This window comes from Bombina bombina, chromosome 2 (genome assembly GCF_027579735.1).
Source record: "Bombina bombina isolate aBomBom1 chromosome 2, aBomBom1.pri, whole genome shotgun sequence".
In the NCBI taxonomy this organism is placed as follows: Eukaryota; Metazoa; Chordata; class Amphibia; order Anura; family Bombinatoridae; genus Bombina; species Bombina bombina.
In genome coordinates this window covers 1,350,866,557-1,350,889,205 of record NC_069500.1, presented here as the reverse complement: position 1 = coordinate 1,350,889,205, position 22,649 = coordinate 1,350,866,557, and the positions used below count along the sequence as shown (strand labels likewise).

At 39.0% G+C, this 22,649-nt stretch overlaps 1 protein-coding gene across 1 annotated transcript in view; it reads right to left on the bottom strand.

Annotated features, from left to right (window-relative positions):
- Positions 1 to 17,703, bottom strand: part of LOC128650360 (transmembrane emp24 domain-containing protein 11) — a 290,502-nt gene extending 272,799 nt beyond the window's left edge. The window contains exon 1 of the mRNA XM_053704254.1: positions 17,527 to 17,703. Within this exon, the coding sequence (XP_053560229.1) occupies positions 17,527 to 17,662 (136 nt within the window). The 5' untranslated portion in view covers positions 17,663 to 17,703. The remainder of the gene's footprint in view (positions 1 to 17,526) is intronic.
- Positions 17,704 to 22,649: the final 4,946 nt, after the last annotated feature.

The window sequence follows — 22,649 nt, the reverse complement described above, 5'->3', positions numbered from 1 at the left end:
GGGAAAATACTGTATGCATATAACTTTAGCCTAACTTGCAGTGTGAGCGACTAGCAGCAGGCTTTTTAATGACATTTCATATATTAGATTTTAAACGTTTACTGGCATGTTAAATCGTTTAATTATCTGAGGTACTTGGTGAAAATTGTTTTGGGCTTTATTTTCCACATGGCTGTCGTTGTTTTAAATTAAAACAGTTTACTGAGCTTCCCTCACTGTTGTAGTGTGAGTGGGAGGGGCCTATTTTGGCGCTTTTACTACGCATCAGAAATTCAGTCACAGTCTGTCTTTTTCTCCCTGCATGATCCAGGACGTCTCCACAGAGCTCAGGGGTCTTCAAAACTAGTTTTGAGGGAGGTAATCACTCACAGCAGACCTGTGAGACTGTGCTTGACTGTGATAAAAACGCTTATATTATCAATTGTTATACTTTTTTTTCTGATATTAAGGGTTAATCATCCATTGCTAATGTGTGCAATCCTTTGCTAAATTTGGTTTATATAACTAATCCAGTTCACTGTTATTCAACTGTGACAGTTTTTGTGTGCTTCTTAAAGGCACAGTAACGTTTTTTACATATTGCTTGTAAATTTAGTTGAAAAGTATTTCCAAGCTTGCTAGTCTAATTGCTAGTTTGTTTAAACATGTCTGACACAGAGGAAACTCTTTGTGCAATATGTTCAAAAGCCGAGGTGGAGCCCAATAGAAATTTATGTACTAATTGCATTGATGCTACTTTAAATAAAAGTCAATCTGTACATGTTAAGCAACATTCACCAGACAACGTGAGGGAAGTTATGCCGACTAACTTGCCTCACGTGTCAGTACCTGCATCTCCCGCTCAGGAGGTGCGTGATATTGTAACGCCAAGTACATCAGGGCGGCCATTACAAATCACTTTACAAGACATGGCTAATGTTATGACTGAAGTTTTGTCTAAATTGCCAGAACTTAGAGGTAAACGAGATCACTCTGGGATGAGAACAGAGTATACTGATAATGCTAGGGCCATGTCTGATACTGCGTCACAATATGCAGAGCATGAGGACGGAGAGCTTCATTCTGCGGGTGACGGATCTGATCCAAATAAATTGGATTCAGACATTTCAAATTTTAAGTTTAAGCTGGAAAACCTCCGTGTATTGCTAGGGGAGGTGTTAGCGGCTCTGAATGATTGTAACACAGTTGCAATCCCAGAGAAAATGTGTAGGTTGGATAAATATTTTGCGGTACCGATGAGTACTGACGTTTTTCCTATACCTAAGAGACTTACTGAAATTATTACTAAGGAGTGGGACAGACCCGGTGTGCCTTTCTCACCCCCTCCTATATTCAGAAAAATGTTTCCAATAGACGCCACCACACGGGACTTATGGCAAACGGTCCCTAAGGTGGAGGGAGCAGTTTCTACTTTAGCTAAGCGTACCACTATCCCGGTGGAGGATAGCTGTGCTTTTTCAGATCCAATGGATAAAAAGTTAGAGGGTTACCTTAAGAAAATGTTTGTTCAACAAGGTTTTATATTACAACCACTTGCGTGCATCGCGCCTGTCACGGCTGCGGCAGCATTTTGGTTTGAGTCTCTGGAAGACACCCTTGACTCAGCGACATTAGATGAGATTTCACTTAAGCTTAAAACCCTTAAGCTAGCTAATTCATTTATTTCTGATGCCGTAGTACATTTAACTAAACTTACGGCTAAGAATTCCGGATTCGCCATTCAGGCACGCAGAGCGCTGTGGCTAAAATCCTGGTCAGCTGATGTAACTTCTAAATCGAAACTACTTAACATACCTTTCAAGGGGCAGACTTTATTCGGGCCCGGTTTGAAAGAAATTATCGCTGATATTACGGGAGGTAAAGGCCATGCCCTGCCTCAAGACAGAGCCAAACCCAGGGCTAGACAGTCTAATTTTCGTGCCTTTCGTAATTTCAAGGCAGGAGCAGCTTCAACTTCCTCTGCTCCAAAACAGGAAGGAGCTGTTGCTCGCTACAGACAAGGCTGGAAACCTAACCAGGCCTGGAACAAGGGCAAGCAGGCCAGAAAGCCTGCTGCTGCCCCTAAGACAGCATGAAGTGAGGGCCCCCGATCCGGTAACGGATCTAGTGGGGGGCAGACTCTCTCTCTTCGCCCAGGCTTGGGCAAGAGATGTCCAGGATCCCTGGGCGTTGGAGATCATATCTCAGGGATATCTTCTGGACTTCAAAGCTTCTCCTCCACAAGGGAGATTTCACCTTTCAAGGTTGTCAACAAACCAGATAAAGAAAGAGGCGTTTCTACGCTGTGTACAAGACCTTTTACTAATGGGAGTGATCGATCCAGTTCCGCGGTCGGAACACGGACAAGGGTTTTACTCAAACCTATTTGTGGTTCCCAAAAAAGAGGGAACCTTCAGACCAATATTGGATTTAAAGATCCTAAACAAATTCCTAAGAGTTCCATCATTCAAGATGGAAACTATTCGGACAATCTTACCCATGATCCAAAGAGGTCAGTACATGACCACAGTGGATTTAAAGGATGCTTACCTTCACATACCGATTCACAGAGAACATTTCCTGTATCTAAGGTTTGCCTTCCTAGACAAACATTACCAGTTTGTAGCTATTCCCTTCGGGTTGGCTACGGCTCCAAGAATCTTTACAAAGGTTCTGGGCTCTCTTCTGGCGGTACTAAGACCGCGAGGAATTGCGGTAGCTCCGTACCTAGACGACATTCTGATACAAGCGTCAAGCTTTCAAACTGCTAAGTCTCATACAGAGTTAGTACTGGCATTTCTGAGATCACATGGGTGGAAAGTAAATGAGGAGAAGAGTTCTCTCTTACCACTCACAAGAGTTCCCTTCTTGGGGACTCTTATAGATTCTGTAGAAATGAAAATTTACCTGACAGAGGACAGGTTAACAAAGCTTCTAAATGCTTGCCGTGCCCTTCATTCCATTCAACACCCGTCAGTGGCTCAATGCATGGAGGTAATCGGCTTAATAGTAGCGGCAATGGACATAGTTCCTTTTGCACGCCTGCACCTCAGACCGCTGCAATTGTGCATGCTAAGTCAGTGGAATGGGGATTACTCAGATTTGTCCCCTACGCTGAATCTGGATCAGGAGACCAGAGATTCTCTTCTATGGTGGCTTTCTCGGCCACATCTGTCCAGGGGGATGCCCTTCAGCAGGCCAGACTGGACAATTGTAACTACAGACGCCAGCCTTCTAGGTTGGGGCGCTGTCTGGAATTCCCTGAAGGCTCAGGGATCATGGACTCAAGAGGAGAGTCTCCTTCCAATAAACATTCTGGAATTGAGATCAGTTCTCAATGCCCTACTGGCTTGGCCTCAGTTAGCAACTCTGAGGTTTATCAGGTTTCAGTCGGACAACATCACGACTGTGGCTTACATCAACCATCAGGGAGGGACAAGACGTTCCCTAGCGATGATGGAAGTATCAAAGATAATTCTCACTCTTGCCACCTGTCAGCGATCCACATCCCAGGAGTGGACAACTGGGAGGCGGATTTCCTAAGTCGCCAGACTTTTCATCCGGGGGAGTGGGAACTTCATCCGGAGGTCTTTGCCCAAATACTTCGACGTTGGGGCAAACCAGATATGGATCTCATGGCGTCTTGCCAGAACGCCAAGCTTCGTTGTTACGGGTCCAGATCCAGAGACCCGGGAGCGGTCCTGATAGATGCTCTGACAGCACCTTGGACCTTCAAGATGGCTTATGTGTTTCCACCCTTCCCGATGCTTCCTCGATTGATTGCCAGGATCAAACAGGAGAAAGCATTGGTGATTCTAATAGCGCCTGCGTGGCCACGCAGGACCTGGTATGCAGATCTAGTGGACATGTCATCCTGTCCACCTTGGTCTCTGCCTCTGAGACAGGACCTTCTAATTCAGGGTCCTTTCAAACATCAAAACCTAATTTCTCTGAAGCTGACTGCATGGAAATTGAACGCTTAATTTTATCAAAGCGTGGATTTTCAGAGCCAGTAATTGATACCTTAATACAGGCTAGGAAACCTGTTACCAGGAAAATTTACCATAAGATATGGCGTAAATACTTACACTGGTGCGAATCCAAGGGTTACTCATGGAGTAAGGTTAGGATTCCTAGGATATTGTCTTTTCTACAAGAAGGTTTAGAAAAGGGTTTATCTGCTAGTTCGTTAAAGGGACAGATCTCAGCTCTGTCCATCCTTTTACACAAGCGTCTGTCAGAAGTTCCAGACGTTCAGGCTTTTTGTCAGGCTTTGGCCAGGATTAAGCCTGTGTTTAAATCTGTTGCTCCGCCGTGGAGCTTAAACTTAGTTCTTAACGTTTTACAGGGTGTTCCGTTTGAACCCCTTCACTCCATTGATATCAAGCTGTTATCTTGGAAAGTTTTGTTTTTAATGGCTATTTCCTCGGCTTGTAGAGTCTCTGAATTATCAGCCTTACATTGTGATTCTCCGTATCTGATTTTTCATTCAGATAAGGTAGTTCTGCGTACTAAACCTGGGTTCTTACCTAAGGTAGTCACTAACAAGAATATCAATCAAGAGATTGTTGTTCCATCATTGTGTCCTAACCCTTCTTCAAAGAAGGAACGACTTCTGCACAATCTAGATGTAGTCCGTGCCCTGAAATTTTATTTACAGGCAACTAAAGATTTTCGACAAACTTCTTCCCTGTTTGTCGTTTATTCTGGACAGAGGAGAGGTCAAAAAGCATCTGCTACCTCTCTATCCTTTTGGCTTCGTAGCATAATACGTTTAGCCTATGAGACTGCTGGACAGCAACCTCCTGAAATGATTACAGCTCATTCTACTAGAGCTGTGGCTTCCACTTGGGCCTTTAAGAACGAGGCCTCTGTTGAACAGATTTGCAAGGCTGCAACTTGGTCTTCTCTTCATACTTTTTCCAAATTTTACAAATTTGACACTTTTGCTTCTTCGGAGGCTGTTTTTGGGAGAAAGGTTCTTCAGGCAGTGGTTCCTTCCGTATAGAGATCCTGCCTGTCCCTCCCGTCATCCGTGTACTTAGCTTTGGTATTGGTATCCCATAAGTAATGATGACCCGTGGACTGACTACACTTAACAGGAGAAAACATAATTTATGCTTACCTGATAAATTCCTTTCTCCTGTAGTGTAGTCAGTCCACGGCCCGCCCTGTTTTTTAAGGCAGGTCTAAATTTTTTAATTATACTCCAGTCACCACTGCACCCTATAGTTTCTCCTTTCTCGTTTGGTTCTTGGTCGAATGACTGGGTGTGACGTAGAGGGGAGGAGCTATATAGCAGCTCTGCTTGGGTGATCCTCTTGCACTTCCTGTTGGGGAGGAGTTAATATCCCATAAGTAATGATGACCCGTGGACTGACTACACTACAGGAGAAAGGAATTTATCAGGTAAGCATAAATTATGTTTTTTTCATTGAGTTCACAGATTTTATTAGTATGCTGCTGAGTAATTTGATCTAATTTAATCGAGGAGTCCTCAATATCAGATATTCTGGTCTCCACTTCTGAAAGTCTAGAGGTGAAGTTTTTCATCTCAGAAGAAAGTGAGGAGAACTCATTTTTAATTAGATCAAATTGAGTTAATAGTTATTGCGCTACTTGTTTTGATATCTAGTCGATATCAGATTTATTTATATTTAAACTATTCATCTCTAATCTGAGGTCTGAGTTAGCTTCCAAACTATTTCTCGGTCTCCTGTCTTTAGCTTTTGCTGGCATTGCGTGAATTTTGGGTGAAAGATATTTATCCATATATAATAATCAAAAGCATAATATATATATATATATTTAATGGTATAAGTGTGGGGAAAGTGAAGTAGGGTGTGCAAAGTCAAATTCTATGGGGAGATGCTCCCAGTGTAGGAATGCAAATACCAACAAAAATAAATTTGCAGGCCTAACTTCAGAACAGGGTACACTCAATTTACGTTGCTTTTTGATTTTGAAAGAGTGTGTTTTTTAAGAAAAAAAGTGTATTTATGATATATAACGTGAGGGCGCACTATTCAGTTAGTTCTGCAGCTTCTTTGTAAGTTTATTAGAGAGAAAACTTTACAAAGCTAAAGTTACCAACTCAGCACCCTATGGGTCCGTATAAGCCTAGCAGGATGTCAAATTCTAAATAGGTTAACAAATATCCTACTATAGCCTATACTCTTACATATATTAGTATATTTCACATATGAGAGTTGGCATCCAGAGGCTATACCCGTCCTACTAATTAAATTTACTAATTTTACAGAGATGACCATATATTTCTATCTCCTGACTTGGCCAGTCAACTATCCTCTAAATAGTCTAAGTTAAATTAGTCTATATATAATAACAAGTGCCTTACTATGGCTTGAGATCTCCAATGTTACAAATATTAATACAATTCACATATAAGAGTTAGCTATATGAGCACATGTGATTTCTAATTTATAGATTTGTAAATAGATAAGACCTTATAGCAGATTTACCCCATTGAGACATTATAATCAAGCTGCAAGTTATGCTTTTCCAAGTTTATAGCTAAATAATATATTATATATATAGCAGTTTTATTACATCCAAATATTATACCCAGCCTGAAAAATCACCTTTCTAATAAAAATAACACTCTATTTCAATCTCTTAAATTATTATAACAAAGCATTCACCTAACCTTTATATAGCTACATGTGTCCTGTGAGGGGTTATATGATATTTAAAATGTCAACACACATAGGATAATACTCTGAAGATCTGATCCACAGGATATATACTTATTGATAGCTTTCTTTCTTTGCTTCCTTATTCCCTTTCTTTCCCCTTTCCTCCTTCCCTTCTTCTCTGTCTCTCTCCTTCCCCCCCTTCCCCCCTTTCTCGTTTCCTTCTCTTTCCTTCTTTTCTTTCTTTTTTTTTCTTTTCCTTTTTCTTTCCCTGGAAACGTAGTTACTCACACATTTTATATATATATGCTTGCTGATCTCTATGACAAAACAGACCTGAGAGAATCAAAGCTTAATTAAAGAACAGCAAATGAAGGCTATACAAAGTGACCCAATAATAAGAGTAGGCAGTCACTAGAATAATACTACCAAGAACTGAGGGGTTGTAATACAAACAACTATACAGACAAAAGAAGGTGAGAGCAAAAAGTCGATAAGAGACAAATTCTCAAAGAACAAAATATGCAGTCTGTCTGATATCCATTAGCAGGCAAAGGCAAGTCGTAATCCCATTCAATAGGGCTGGTATCCACAGCTTTTCAATAATGTCCACTTTCTTGGGGATAGCAGCTGAAATTCTGAATAAGCTTGACCCAGTTCAGTGTTATTATTTTGTTTTGTTTTTTTAACCAAAGGATATTAATTGAGCCAATGATGTAACTTAAATAGCGTTACAGACACTGTATCCTGTAACTGCACTGGCATATCTTTGCCTTAACAAGCCCAAGAGATCTGCAGGCTTATAGTAAATAGATATACAGAAATTACAGGTATAACATCAATAGGTAATGTGTCCTGCAGCAGATGACAGTAAATCACAGCAAAGTATGTATAAAATTTTTTAACCCAACCTCCTCTTCTTACCTTCACCTGGATTACCTCAGGGACTTACGTATATGATGACAGGGGTTGTTCGTTCCTTCCGCGTCTACTTCATTTACTCTGCAGGATATGGCTGCAGTTATGTCATCTACCCTTACAGAGGTTTTATCTAAGTTGGCAGTGTTACAGGGCAGAAGGACAGAAGTCAATTTAAATACTGAGACCTCTGATGCTTTGTTGGCTATTTCCGATGAACCCTCACAGTGATCTGATTTGGGGGTCAGGGAACTTCTGTCTGAGGGGGAACTTTCTGATTCGGGAAATGTGTTGCCTCAAACAGACTCGGACGTCATGTCCTTTAGATTTAAGCTTGAACATATCCGCCTGTTGCTTCGGGAGGTTTTAGCGACTCTGGATAACTGTGATTCAATTGTGGTACCACCAGAGAAATTGCGTAAGATGGACAAATACTTAGAGGTGCCTACTTACTCTGATGTTTTTCCGGTTCCTAAGAGAATCTTGGATATTATTACACGGGAATGGGAAAGACCGGGTATCCCATTCTCACCTCCTAATTTTAAGAAAATGTATCCCATATCTGACACTATTCGGGACTCTTGGCAAACAGTCCCTAAGGTGGAGGGATCTATATCTACCCTGGCTAAGTGTACAACTATTCCTATTGAGGACAGTTGTACTTTCAAAGACCCTATGGATAAGAAATTGGAGGGTCTTCTAAAAAAGTTATTTATTCATCAGGGTTTCCATTTACAATTGACAGCCTCCATTGTACCAGATACCACTGCGGCGGCTTTCTGGTTTGACGCCTTAGAAGATTCTCTTAAGACTGAGACTCCTTTGGAGGAAATTCTGGATAGAATTAAGGCGCTGAAGCTGGCTAATTCTTTTATTACGGACGCCGCCTATCAGATTGCCAAGTTGGTGGCTAAGAATGCCGGATTTGCCATTTGCCAAATTATTTCTGACATTACGGGAGGAAAGGGTCATCTCCTACCTTAGGATAAAGCAGCTAAACTGAGGGGTAAACAAAATAATTTTTGTTCCTTTCGGAACTTCAAAGGGGTCCCCGCTTCTTCTGCCACTAAACAGGAAGGGAATTTTGCGCAAGCCAAGACTTTCTGGAGACCCAATCAGGCTTGGAACAAAGGTAAACAACCCAAGAAGCCCACTGCTGCTCCCAAGACAGCATGAAGGGGCAGCTCCTGATCCGGGACCAGATCTAGTAGGGGCAGACTTTTTCTTTTTGCCCAGGCTTGGGTAAGAGATGTTCAGGACCCCTGGACACTGGAAATCATGTCCCAAGGGTATCAACTGGAATTCAAAAATTCTCTCCCAAGGGGAAGGTTTCTTCTTTCACGATTGTCTGTAGACCAGATAAAAAGAGAGGCGTTCTTACGCTGTGTAGGAGACCTCTCTACTATGGGAGTAATTCGTCCCATTCCAATACTGGAACAGAGGCAGGGGTTTTTCTCAAATCTTTTCGTGGTTCCCAAAAAAGAGGGAATGTTCAGACCCATTTTAGATCTCAAGAGTCTAAACAAGTTTCTCAGAGTCCCATCTTTCAAGATGGAGACTATTCAAACAATTTTACCAATGATCCAGGAGGGTCAATATATGACTACCGTGGACTTTAAGGATGCATACCTTCATATTCCTATCCACAAGGATCATCATCAGTACTTAAGGTTTGCCTTCCTAGATGAACATTTTCAGTTTGTTGCTCTTCCCTTCGTGTTGGCCACAGCACCTAGGATCTTCACGAAGGTTCTAGGGTCCCTTCTGGCGGTTCTCAGGCCACGGGGTATTGCAGTGGCGCCTTATCTAGACAATATTCTGATCCAGGCATTGTCTTACCATCTGACAAAGTCTCATACAAACATGGTTCTGTCCTTTCTGAGGACTCACGGGTGGAAGGTGAATCTAGAAAAGAGTTCACTAATTCCGCAGACAAGTGTTCCCTTCTTGGGAACTCTGATAGATTCCATATCCATGAAAATTTTCTTGACAGAGGTCAGAAAGTTAAAGATTCTGAATACATGCCGAGCCCTTCAATCCAATCCTCGGCCATCAGTGGCTCAGTGCATGGAGGTAATAGGACTGATGGTGGCGGCAATGGACATCATTCCATTTGCTCGTTTTCATCTAAGACCGCTACAACTGAGCATGCTCAGGCAGTGGAATGGAGATTATGCAAATTTGTCTCCTCAGATACATCTGGATCAGGAGACAAGAGACTCTCTTCTTTGGTGGTTGTTGCCGGATCATCTGTCCCAAGGGACGTGCTTCCGCAGACCCTCATGGATGATAGTGACAACGGACACCAGCCTACTAGGTCGGGGTGCAGCCTGGAATTCCCTGAAGGCTCAAGGTGTGTGGACTCGGTCAGAGTCTCTTCTTCCAATCAATATTCTGGAATTGAGAGCAATATTCAATGCGCTTCAGGCTTGGCCTCAGTTGGCTTCGGCCAAATTCATCCGTTTTCAGTCGGACAACATCACGACTGTGGCTTACATCAATCATCAGGGAGGAACAAGAAGTTCCTTAGCGATGACAGAAGTATCCAAGATAATTCGGTGGGCGGAGGCTCACTCTTGTTATCTGTCAGCAATCTACATCCCAGGAGTGGACAACTGGGAAGCAGACTTTTTAAGCAGACAGACTTTTCATCCGGGGGATAGGGAACTCCATCCGGAGGTCTTTGCCACCCTGATTCTCAGATGGGGCAGACCGGAATTGGATCTGATGGCGTCTCGTCGGAATGCCAAGCTCCCAAGATACGGATCCAGGTCAAGGGATCCTCAGGCCGAACTGATAGGTGCCTTGGCAGTGCCTTGGTCATTCAACCTAGCTTATGTGTTTCCACCGTTTGCTCTCCTTCCCCGGGTGATTGCTCGGATCAAACAGGAGAGGGCTTCAGTAATTCTAATCGCGCCTGGGTGGCCTCGCAGGACTTGATATCCCGATCTAGTGGACATGTCCTCTCTGCCGCCGTGGAAGCTTCCATTGAGGCAGGACCTTCTAATTCAGGGACCCTTCCAACACCCAAATCTAGTTTCTCTGCAAATGACTGCTTGGAGATTGAACGCTTGATTCTATCTAAGCAGGGGTTCTCTGATTCGGTCATTGATACTTTGATTCAGGCACGCAAGGCTGTTACTAGAAAGATCTACCATAAGATATGGCGTAAATATCTTTTGGTGCGAATCCAAGGGCTACTCATGGAGTAGAGTTAGGATTGCCAGAATTCTGTCTTTTCTCCAAGAAGGATTGGAGAAAGGGTTATCAGATAGTTCCTTAAAGGGACAAATCTCTGCTTTGTCAATTTTACTACACAAATGTTTGGCAGATGCTCCAGACGTTTTTTGTCAGGTTCTATCCAGAATTAAGCCTGTGTTTAGACCAATTGCTCCACCCTGGAGTTTGAATTTAGTTCTTAATATTCTTCAAGGGGTTCCGTTTAAACCCATGCATTCCATAGATATTAAGTTGTTATCTTGGAAGGTTTTATTTTTGGTTGCTATTTCTTCTGCTCGTAAAGTTTCTGAGCTTTCAGCGTTACAATGTGACTCGCCTTATCTTATCTTCCATTCTGATAAGGTGGTTTTACATTCCAAACCTGGGTTCCTTCCAAAGGTTGTTTCTAATAAGAATATTAATCAGGAAATTATTGTTCCTTCATTATGTTCTAACCCTTCTTCTAAGAAGGAGCGTCTGTTGCATAACTTGGACGTGGTCCGTGCCCTGAAGTTTTACTTGCAGGCGACTAAGGAATTTCGTCAATCATCTTCATTATTTGTTGTTTTTTCTGGAAAGCGTAGGGGCCAGAAAGCTACGGCTACCTCTCTTTCTTTTTGGCTGACGAGTATCATCCGTCTGGCATATGAGACTGCGGGACAGCAGCCTCCTGAAAGAATTATGGCTCATTCTACTGGGGATGTGGCTTCCTCATGGGCATTTAAAAATGATGCTTCTGTTGAACAGATTTGCAAGGCTGCAACTTGGTCGTCTCTTCACACTTTTTTCAAATTTTACAAATGTGATACTTTTGATTCTTCTGAGGCTCGTTTTGGGAGAAAGGTTCTTCAAGCAGTGGTGCCTTCCGTTTAGGTTCCTGTCTTGTCCCTCCCTTTCATCCGTGTCCTATAGCTTTGGTATTGTATCCCATAAGTAAGGATGAAATCCGTGGACTCGTCATATCTTGTAAAAGAAAAGGAAATTTATGCTTACCTGATAAATGTATTTCTTTTACGATATGACGAGTCTACGGCCCACCCTGTCATTTCTAAGACAGGTATTTATTTTTATTAAACTTCAGTCACCTCTGCACCTTTGGCTTTTCCTTTCTCTTCCTAACTTCGGTCGAATGACTGGAGGGGGAGGGAAGGGAGGAGCTATATATACAGCTCTGCTGTGGTGCTCTTTGCCACTTCCTGCTAAACAGGAGGCGTAATCCCATAAGTAAGGATGAAATCCGTGGACTCGTGATATCGTAAAAGAAATAAATTTATTAGGTAAGCATAAATTTCCTTTTTATTGTGACCATATATTACAGGATGCCTTTTATCTAGTACTACTGTTCTATATTGCTGTACAATGATTATCTTTCATTGTGAGAAAATACATCAGTACTTTCCATATCTAATACCACTATTATATAGTGCTGTACAATAATATTATTTTGATTGTGTGAGGATACTACAGGGTATCCATATCAGTTTCGCTCCTGTCGCGACTCTAGGATTTAGAAAATGTTCTTCCTTTCAAAGCCAGATTTCTCAGGTTCTTCCTGGTACTTTGCCTAGCATGGAATTAGTCCAGGCGAGATAAAGGGCCTACCTCCATACTTATTCTGAGCATTGTTAGGTTAGGCGTTTTTGGTGTAGTCTTAGATTCGGTCTCCATGGGTCTGTTCCTGTCATACCATTGAATGCTATTTACAATTGACTTGTTAGGTTAGGCGTTTTTAGAAGACTTATTACCTTTACTATCGGTCTTTTTTTGGTCTAGTCTTAGATTCGTTTTTTCATGGGTCTGTTCCTGTCATACCATTGTATGCTATTTACAATTGACTTGTTAGGTTAGGAGTTTTTAGAAGACTTATTACCTTTAGTAGTGGTCTTTTTTTGGTCTAGTCTTAGATTCGGTTTTTCATGGGTCTGTTCCTGTCATACCATTGTATGCTATTTACAATTGACTTGTTAGGTTAGGAGTTTTTAGAAGACTTATTACCTTTACTATCGGTCTTTTTCTGGTCTAGTCTTAGATTCGGTCTCCATGGGTCTGTTCCTGTCATACCATAGTATGCTATTTACAATTGACTTGTCAGAGTTTACAGTCTCTATCTAAAGTTACCATATCTCAGTGTAGATCATTAGCTGCTTTTTCATTTGCAGGATTTTGTTTGCATCTATTGCAACTATGCATGCAATGGCTGCGGTATGGAGATTCCAACAACCTATCCCAGCAAATTCTTTGTTCCATTAATCGGACAGTATTTCCCTTGACCAATATTTCCAATTCCCGTGTTTTTGCAGGGGGAATATAAAATATTAAAAACAAAGAAAAGAGAGAGAAAAAAGGGGGAATAATAATAATGGCCCAAGTGTGGACACAAGCTTACCTTTGTACCTATGTATTAAGAGTGTGGAATATACAATGTAATTGACTATATGAAAGTACATTATCAAAATGATTTGTAATGTACTTTCATATAATCAAATACATTGTATGTTACACAGGTAAGCTTATGTTCACACTTGTGCCTTTATTATTATTCCCTTTTTTTTGTGTGACTATTTTACAAGTTAATGCACAAAGGGAAGTGCTAAATAGCGCTCCTCTCGTAATCTAGCCCTTAGTGTTTTGCTTATTAGATGTTTTGCTTATTAGATTTTTTGCATTATACAGTTAATAAATGAATCACAAAAGAACAAACATAAGTTAACATATAGAGCCTAAAACTAACAGTACATTACCTAAGATATCCAAAATGTACCTCTCTCTATCTCTATCTCTATCTCTCTCTCTCTCTCTCTCTCTCTCTCTCTCTCTATATATATATATATATATATATATATATATATATATATATACAGGGAGTGCAGAATTATTAGGCAAGTTGTATTTTTGAGGATTAATTTTATTATTGAACAACAACCATGTTCTCAATGAACCCAAAAAACTCATTCATATCAAAGCTGAATAGTTTTGGAAGTAGTTTTTAGTTTGTTTTTAGTTATAGCTATTTAAGGGGGATATCTGTGTGTGCAGGTGACTATTACTGTGCATAATTATTAGGCAACTTAACAAAAAACAAATATATACCCATTTCAATTATTTATTTTTACCAGTGAAACCAATATAACATCTCAACTTTCACAAATATACATTTCTGACATTCAAAAACAAAACAAAAACAAATCAGTGACCAATGTAGCCACCTTTCTTTGCAAGGACACTCAAAAGCCTGCCATCCATGGATTCTGTCAGTGTTTTGATCTGTTCACCATCAACAGTGCGTGCAGCAGCAACCACAGCCTCCCAGACACTGTTCAGAGAGGTGTACTGTTTTCCCTCCTTGTAAATCTCACATTTGATGATGGACCACAGGTTCTCAATGGGGTTCAGATCAGGTGAACAAGGAGGCCATGTCATTAGATTTTCTTCTTTTATACCCTTTCTTGCCAGCCACGCTGTGGAGTACTTGGACGCGTGTGATGGAGCATTGTCCTGCATGAAAATCATGTTTTTCTTGAAGGATGCAGACGTCTTCCTGTACCACTGCTTGAAGAAGGTGTCTTCCAGAAACTGGCAGTAGGACTGGGAGTTGAGCTTGACTCCATCCTCAACCCGAAAAGGCCCCACAAGCTCATCTTTGATGATACCAACCCAAACCAGTACTCCACCCCCACCTTGCTGGCGTCTGAGTCGGACTGGAGCTCTCTGCCCTTTACCAATCCAGCCACGGGCCCATCCATCTGGCCCATCAAGACTCACTCTCATTTCATCAGTCCATAAAACCTTAGAAAAATCAGTCTTGAGATATTTCTTGGCCCAGTCTTGACGTTTCAGCTTGTGTGTCTTGTTCAGTGGTGGTCGTCTTTCAGCCTTTCTTACCTTGGCCATGTCTCTGAGTATTGCACACCTTGTGCTTTTGGGCATTCCAGTGATGTTGCAATATGAAATATGGCCAAACTGGTGGCAAGTGGCATCTTGGCAGCTGCACGATTGACTTTTCTCAGTTCCTGGGCAGTTATTTTGCGCCTTGGTTTTTCCACACGCTTCTTGCGACCCTGTTGACTATTTTGAATGAAACGCTTGATTGTTCGATGATCACACTTCAGAAGCTTTGCAATTTTAAGAGTGCTGCATCCCTCTGCAAGATATCTCACTATTTTTTACTTTTCTGAGCCTGTCAAGTCCTTCTTTTGACCCATTTTGCTAAAGGAAAGGAAGTTGCCTAATAATTATGCACACCTGATATAGGGTGTTGATGTCATTAGACCACACCCCTTCTCATTACAGAGATGCACATCACCTAATATGCTTAATTGGTAGTAGGCTTTCGAGCCTATACAGCTTGGAGTAAGACAACATGCATAAAGAGGATGATGTGGTCAAAATACTCATTTGCCTAATAATTCTGCACTCCCTGTATATATATACTCTATAAAATATGTAAGTCATGGTGCATAGTTTAAGATCAATGGCGCAAAACACCCCTTCCCCCACTACTAATTGTGCAGATGGTCTGACCATACAAATAAATATATAGGCCAGTGTGAATGGTCAGACAATACTCCCAGCTGCCTTGCCCAGTGTCTGGGACACATATACACACAGAGCATGCAATTTGTACTCCTTGTGGACGCCCATAAATATGAACGTTTTTTATCTTAGTTATAAAGAAAAACTTTTTATGTCTCATATCTTATGTCACAGTTTACATTTTCAGTCAAATTTTAGAAAGCATGGATATTTTGAAATTACACGCACATTTTGAAATGAAACTAATTTTTAGAAGTTAGACTCTGGCATTAGCATGCATTTTTGCTATTCAACATTAGAATAGTGTTACACTACATTTCTGTACCTTAAATCTGTTTAGTTAAACTACTGCACCTCCACACATACAGTGAGTTTGTCATTTTTATGACAGGCATATATACTAGTCTTGTGTGCTAGTACTGTAAAATAGCTATAAATTAGATGTGAGCATGCTATTTATTAAGCACACATTTTGTAATATATCAGAATTAAAGGGCCACTAAACCCAAAATCTTTCTTTCATGATTCAGATAGAGAATACAAATTTAAACAACATTACAATTTACTTCTATTATTTATTTTGCTTCATTTTTTAGATATCCTTAGTTGAAGAAAAAGCAATGCGCATGGTGAGCCAATCACACGAGGCTTCTATGTGCAGCAACCAATCAGCAGCTACTGAGCATATCTAGATATGCTTTTCAGCAAAGAATATCAAGAGAATAAAACAGTCAAGTCAAAATTAAACTTTCATGATTCAGATAGGACTTTTAAACAACTTTACAATTTACTTTTATCATCAAATTGTATTTGCTCTATTGGTATTCTTTGTTGAAAGCTAAACCCATGTAGGCTCATATGCTAATTTATAAGCCCTTGAAGGCTGCCTCTTACCTGAATGCATGTTGACCATTTTCTCAGTCAGACAGTAGTAGTTCATGTGTGTCATATAGCTAACATTGTGCTCACTCCCATGGAGTTATTTATTAGTCAGCACTGATCGGCTAAAATGCACTGACAAAAGAACTGAGGATCTGAGACAGTTTGCAGAGTCTTAGATACAAGGTAATCACAGAGGTAAAAAGTGTGTTAATATAACTGTGCTGGTTATGCAAAACTGGAGAATGGTTAATAAAGGGATTATCTATCTTTTTAAACAATAACAATTTTCAAGTAGACTTTCCCTTCAATTACCGTTTGTTTTCTACATAGGATTTTCGTTTGTATGATGTGTAGCATTTTTGTTTAATTCTTTGCCTTATTCATCTATTTGATATGTAGCAGTGTTCTCCCAGGGCACTAACAGCTGATTTAACTGACCACCCATTTTTAAATTTAAGAAAATATTAAGCTAAAATTAGCTAATATTAAAATTATCATGAAATAATGTTTATGTTAAATTATAAAATACATTTCTGTTTTGTATGGCAGAAAATCTTATAATCTTACAAAGTAAATTACTTTGCCCCCGTACCCAGCCACCTGGTAGCATTTTCTGTGGAGAACACTGTATCTGCGGTGTTATATGTATATAGTTGTGAACTGAATGTTCCGCAGTATATATTTGTAAAAATTAAACCTATTTAATGCTTGTTTTGAAGCTCACTTTCTAACTTGCACTGATGATATATTTGCTTTATTGATTAAAAAATTTTTTAAAGCATACAATTAAAGGGACATGTAAGACAAAATTAATATTTCAGGATTAAGAAAGTATGCAATTTACTTAATTTTCTTGGTATTTGTTGAATAACATACTCAGGTAGGATGAGAAGCAAAAACTGCTGTCATGTAGTGCTCATGACACGTGTACTCAGAGCCTTCCAACAAAGGATATAAATAGAAATAAGTGAATGTTATAAGGCAAGTAAATTGTTTTTTTTTTAATTTCTTGCTCTTTCAGAATTATGTGTTTTTATTTTGACTTGCATCTAACATGTGAATATACATCTAATACAAAAACATATCATTATTTTATAGCTTGCAGAACTTACTTAATTTACTATCACCACTATTGCTATATAATAATGCAGACAACATTAGTGAAAAAAAGAATTCTAACATTTTGTAGAAAAAGAATCAATAAGTTTTTTCATCTGGGTATAGTTTTGCCCTGTTTTTTTATTATGATATAAATATATAAATGATATAAATCTCACATATATAGCAGATGAGTAACATACAAATGATAAAACATAATATATACATATTGTCTTTGCCATACCTGTTACCAATGTCTCTGATGCAATATCCTCTATTAGACATTTCTCTTGCCTTTCTCCAGTGTGGAAGTACATTGCAGATGAGATTGATCCACATAAGATTAAGAACATTATAAATGAAACAATTATTACTTTCATTTTTTTGTCTTCTTCCTTGTAGTAATGTAGAAATGTGCTGTCTTTTTCCTTTTAGTAATATTAAAGGTGTATTCTTACAATGTGCTTTATGTGTGATACTGAGATATTGATTTTTGTGGGAAATAGCATCTGTGTATCGTATACAAGTTAATAATTACCAAATATCATGCAAGTAGAACATCAAAAGTTTGACTCTGGCATAAGTATTTTCATCATCTTTGTGATATCCATTTTCCTTTTTTTTTATAATAAACATTATTTATTATTTTAAATGTATACTTAATAAGTTTAATGCATCATGTGAATTATATTAAGCTTTGGTAGCTACACGATAATATAATAATAATAGTAATAATAATAAATAACCTTATACTCTGTTTGATAATACATTTTGTGATTAAAGTTGCAGTAAATGTTCTAAAATACTGCAATGCTATACAAATATATTTATTCTGGCCTTGTTGATGGCGTGATAGCAAAAGCAGAGGTGTGGGAAACTATTTTGCTTTAAATCAGTCAGTCTGGCAGAACGGTATCTAACTGGCTTTGCCACCTGTCGGACTGTCCATAGAAAACTGGAAAAAATGGTACACAGGCCCCACAGTGTAACTGTACATTGCACCGCTTATTTTGCAGGTTACATGCTGGCAATACGGTCAATATAAATCAATATTTTATTAGGTTGCTGCATTTTTTTATAGTCTATTGTCCTTTAAATTCTTTGAAGCTGCTGCTTTAGACAATTAAAAATGTATGAAAAGAGGAAATGATGAAAATATGGATCTAATTATTTTTTTCTTTGCTTACTTACCAAATTTCAGTTTTTAAAATGAGATAAGCCTCACCTTCAGGTTGATGGACAGGAACCTATCACAAGGTCTATGCTGGTATTCACTTTTTGATCCTGTAGCTTGAACATATTAGTGGGCATATCCTCTCCTGTTGCTTAAAGGGACACTGAACCCAATTTGTTTCTTTCGTGATTCAGATAGAGCATGCAATTTTAAGCAACTTTATAATTTACTCCTATTATCAATTTTTCATTGTTCTCTTGCTATCTTTATTTGAAAAAGAAAGTCCAGACCTTGGACAGCACTTGTTTATTGGTGGATGAATGTATCCACCAATCAGCAAGAACAACCCAGGTTGTTAACCAAAATGGGCCGGCATCTAAAGTTACATTCATGCTTTTCAAATAAAGATACCAAGAGAATGAAGAACATTTGCTAATAGGAGTAAATTCAAAAGTTGCTTAAATTTGCATGCTCTGAGTCACAAAAGAAATATATTTGTGTTCAGTGTCCCTTTAATTGAGTTGTTTCATGCTGGTTGTCAAGAGCAAGTCATGAGTGAAGTCCAAAGGCATATTTGTGTAAGCCAGGTGGCATTATGAAGTAGATGGGGGGCATTATGAAGTAACCAGGTGGGGGCAGTGTAATATTTTCTAATAATATATCATTTTCTTTCATATAGGTGGCAAGAGTCGACGAGCTAGTTACTGATGGGATATACATTCCTACCAGGAGGGGGCAAAGTTTCCCTAACCTCAAATGCCTATAAATACACCTCCCACCTCACTCATACCTCAGTTTTAAAAACTTTGCCACTTTAGGAGGTGGTGAAGCATGATGTGCTTGATTTTTCCAGTGAAAGGCGCTTCTAAGCATATTGAAGCCCAGTTCCTTTCTAAGTGCAGTGTTTGTCTGAGGGATGTGAAGGGAGTATTGCCTGATAATACTATGTTTTCACCTATGGCAAAGCTTTTCATAAGACTCTCTGTAAATTGGCCACAGGGATTCATCTGCTGCCTCCCTTTACAGATCAACAATATACTCTTGTACCATTACCTCTGCTGATATGTTTCAGTACTGGTTTGGCTGTCTGCTATATGTGGATGGGTGTATTACACGGTAAGTATATATTTTTATTATATAAGACACTCTCAGCTATAGATTAGGAACTTTTTAAGTAAAGTTGTTATATATTGTTTGTGTACATGCCTTGAGTCAGTATTTCAGTGCTCTTTTTTAGCAACTTTATTTTAGTGACTAAATATGTGTCAAGGTTGGTAGAGTCTGTGAAACATACAGGGTTTTTTTTGGAGCTAGTAATCTATTTATAAATTAGGATGCTACGAATTATTTTAGTCTCATGGAATGTTGATAATTAAATTTTTTATGCAGTATAATAGAATAATTAGTTTTTTTATATACAAACTAAATTATTACCTGTTTTTTATTTTCATTTCGCCTTGCAACAAGAACAAACGTGCATGTCATGACGCTAATTATAACGTCATCATTTCGTGTAGTTTTTTTCTGCCAAAAATTTCCAGTCAAATTTGCTGTTATATGCTCCGCCCCTAGCTCATTCAGGGCTCTCAGAAAATGCTTACAGAGCTTTCATGCAGCATTATTTTATGAATCAGTTTTCTTTTTTATAAATATTCACTCTGTTTCCCATTCTCTCAAGCCTGTTATTTATATCATATATAGGAGGATGGGTATAAAGTTGCAGAATTAATTTTTTTTTCTTTCGAATTTTTTTGTTGTTGCAAATATGTCTCAAATTGAACCTGCCTCTGATATTACCATATCATTTGAGCTGCCTGAACACGTATCTACCAAAGCTAACTGTGTTTGTTGTAAAAAAGCTGATCTAAATTCTTCAGCTCAATTATGTGGCTCTTGTTTTGACAATTTGTTAAATGCTGATAATATATCTATAAATATAAATGCACTCACTGTTATTCCATCTCAGTCTAATGTACATAGCATTCCTGCAGAAATTAAATATTTTATTACTGCAGCTATAGAGAAGGCAATGACTGCTATTCCGCATTCAAATAAACGTAAAAGGGTTTTGCAACATTTTCCTAAACCTAGTGAATTAAGTTCTGACCTTCAGCATACTAATGTATCCTCTACTGATGGGGTTTCCTCTGATTCAGAGGATGCCACGTCAGAGACAGATATAGACAAATCATCTTTTTTATTTAAGATATAATATATTCACTCTCTTTTAAAGGAAGTTTTGTTTACTTTGGGTATTGAGGAGTGTAAACCTCTTGATGATAAAGCTAGTAACTGTCTAAATTCTGTATTTAAGATTACTGTTATTACTCCTGAATTATTTCCTATTCCAGACGCTATCTCTAATGTGATTGCTAAAGAATGGTCTAAGCCTGGTACCTCTTTTAACCCTTCTTCTAGGTTTAAGAAATTGTATCCTTTACCTGTGGCCAATTTAGAACTTTGGGAAACAGTTCCTAAAGTTGATGAGGCAATTTCCACTCTTGCCAAACATACTAATATTCGTATGGAAGACAGTACTTCTTTTAAGGATCCTTTAGATAGGAAGCTTGAATAGTATCTAAGACGTACATATTTACATACTTGCTATATTCTTAGACCTGTTATATCTATGGCTGATGTTGCTGCTGCTTCTACTTTTTGGTTGGACAGTTTAGCACAGCAGTTGTCTTGTCTTGAATTATCTTACATTATTGTTTTACTTCAACATGCAAATCCTTTTATTTGTGATGCTATATTTGATCTTATGAAGATCAATCTCAATCCATGTCTTTAGCCATTTTAACTATAAGAGCTGTATGGCTTAAATATTGGAATGCTGACATGGTGTCTAAAACTAGATTATCTCTCTCTTTTAACCCCTTAATGACCACAGCACTTTTCCATATTCTGTCCGTTTGGGACCAGGGCTATTTTTACATTTCTGCTGTGTTTGTGTTTAGCTGTAATATTCCTCGTACTCATTTACTGTACCCACACATATTATATACAGTTTTTCTCGCCATTAAATGGACTTTACTATAAAAAAATGTTTATAAAATATGAGGAAAAAATGGAAAATAACACACTTTTTCTAACTTTGACCCTCAAAATCTGTTACACATCTGCAACCACCAAAAAACCAAAAAACAACCATGCTAAATAGTTTCTAAATTTTGTCCTGAGTTTAGAAATACCCAATGTTAACATGTTATTTGCTTTTTTTGCAAGTTATAGGACAATAAATACAAGTAGCACTTTGCTATTTCCAAACCACTTTTTTTCAAAATTAGCGCTAGTTAAATTGGAACACTGATATATGTCAGGAATCCCTGAATATCCCTTGACATGTATATATTTTCTTTTTTTTAGAAGACATCCCAAAGTATTGATATAGGCCCATTTTGGTATATTTCATGCCACCATTTCACCGCCAAATGCGATCAAATAAAAAAAAAATCGTTCACTTTTCTCCAACATTGGTGTGTCTGGTCCACGGCGTCATCCATAACATGTGGGAATATTCTCTTCCCCAACAGGAAATGGCAAAGAGCACAGCAAAAGCTGTCCATATAGTCCCTCCCAGGCTCCGCCCCCCCAGTCATTCTCTTTGCCGCTCTGAACAAGTAGCATCTCCACTGAGATGGTGAAGAGTATGTGGTGTTTAGTTGTAGTTTTTTATTCTTCTATCAAGAGTTTGTTATTTTAAAATAGTGCTGGTATGTACTATTTACTCTGAAACAGAAAGAGATGAAGAGTTCTGTTTAAAAGAGGAGTATGATTTTAGCAGCAGTAACTAAAATCAATTGCTGTTCACACACAGGACTGTTGAGCTGAGAGAACTTCAGTTGGGGGGAACAGTTTGCAGACTTTTCTGCTCAAGGTATGACTAGCCATTTTTCTAACAAGACTGTGTAATGCTGGAAGGCTGTCATTTCTTTCATGTAATTAACAAGAGTCCATGAGCTAGTGACGTATGGGATATACATTCCTACCAGGAGGGGCAAAGTTTCCCAAACCTTAAAATGCCTATAAATACACCCCTCACCACACCCACAAATCAGTTTTACAAACTTTGCCTCCAAGGGAGGTGGTGAAGTAAGTTTGTGCTAGATTCTACGTTGATATGCGCTCCGCAGCAAGTTGGAGCCCGGTTTTCCTCTCAGCGTGCAGTGAATGTCAGAGGGATGTGAAGA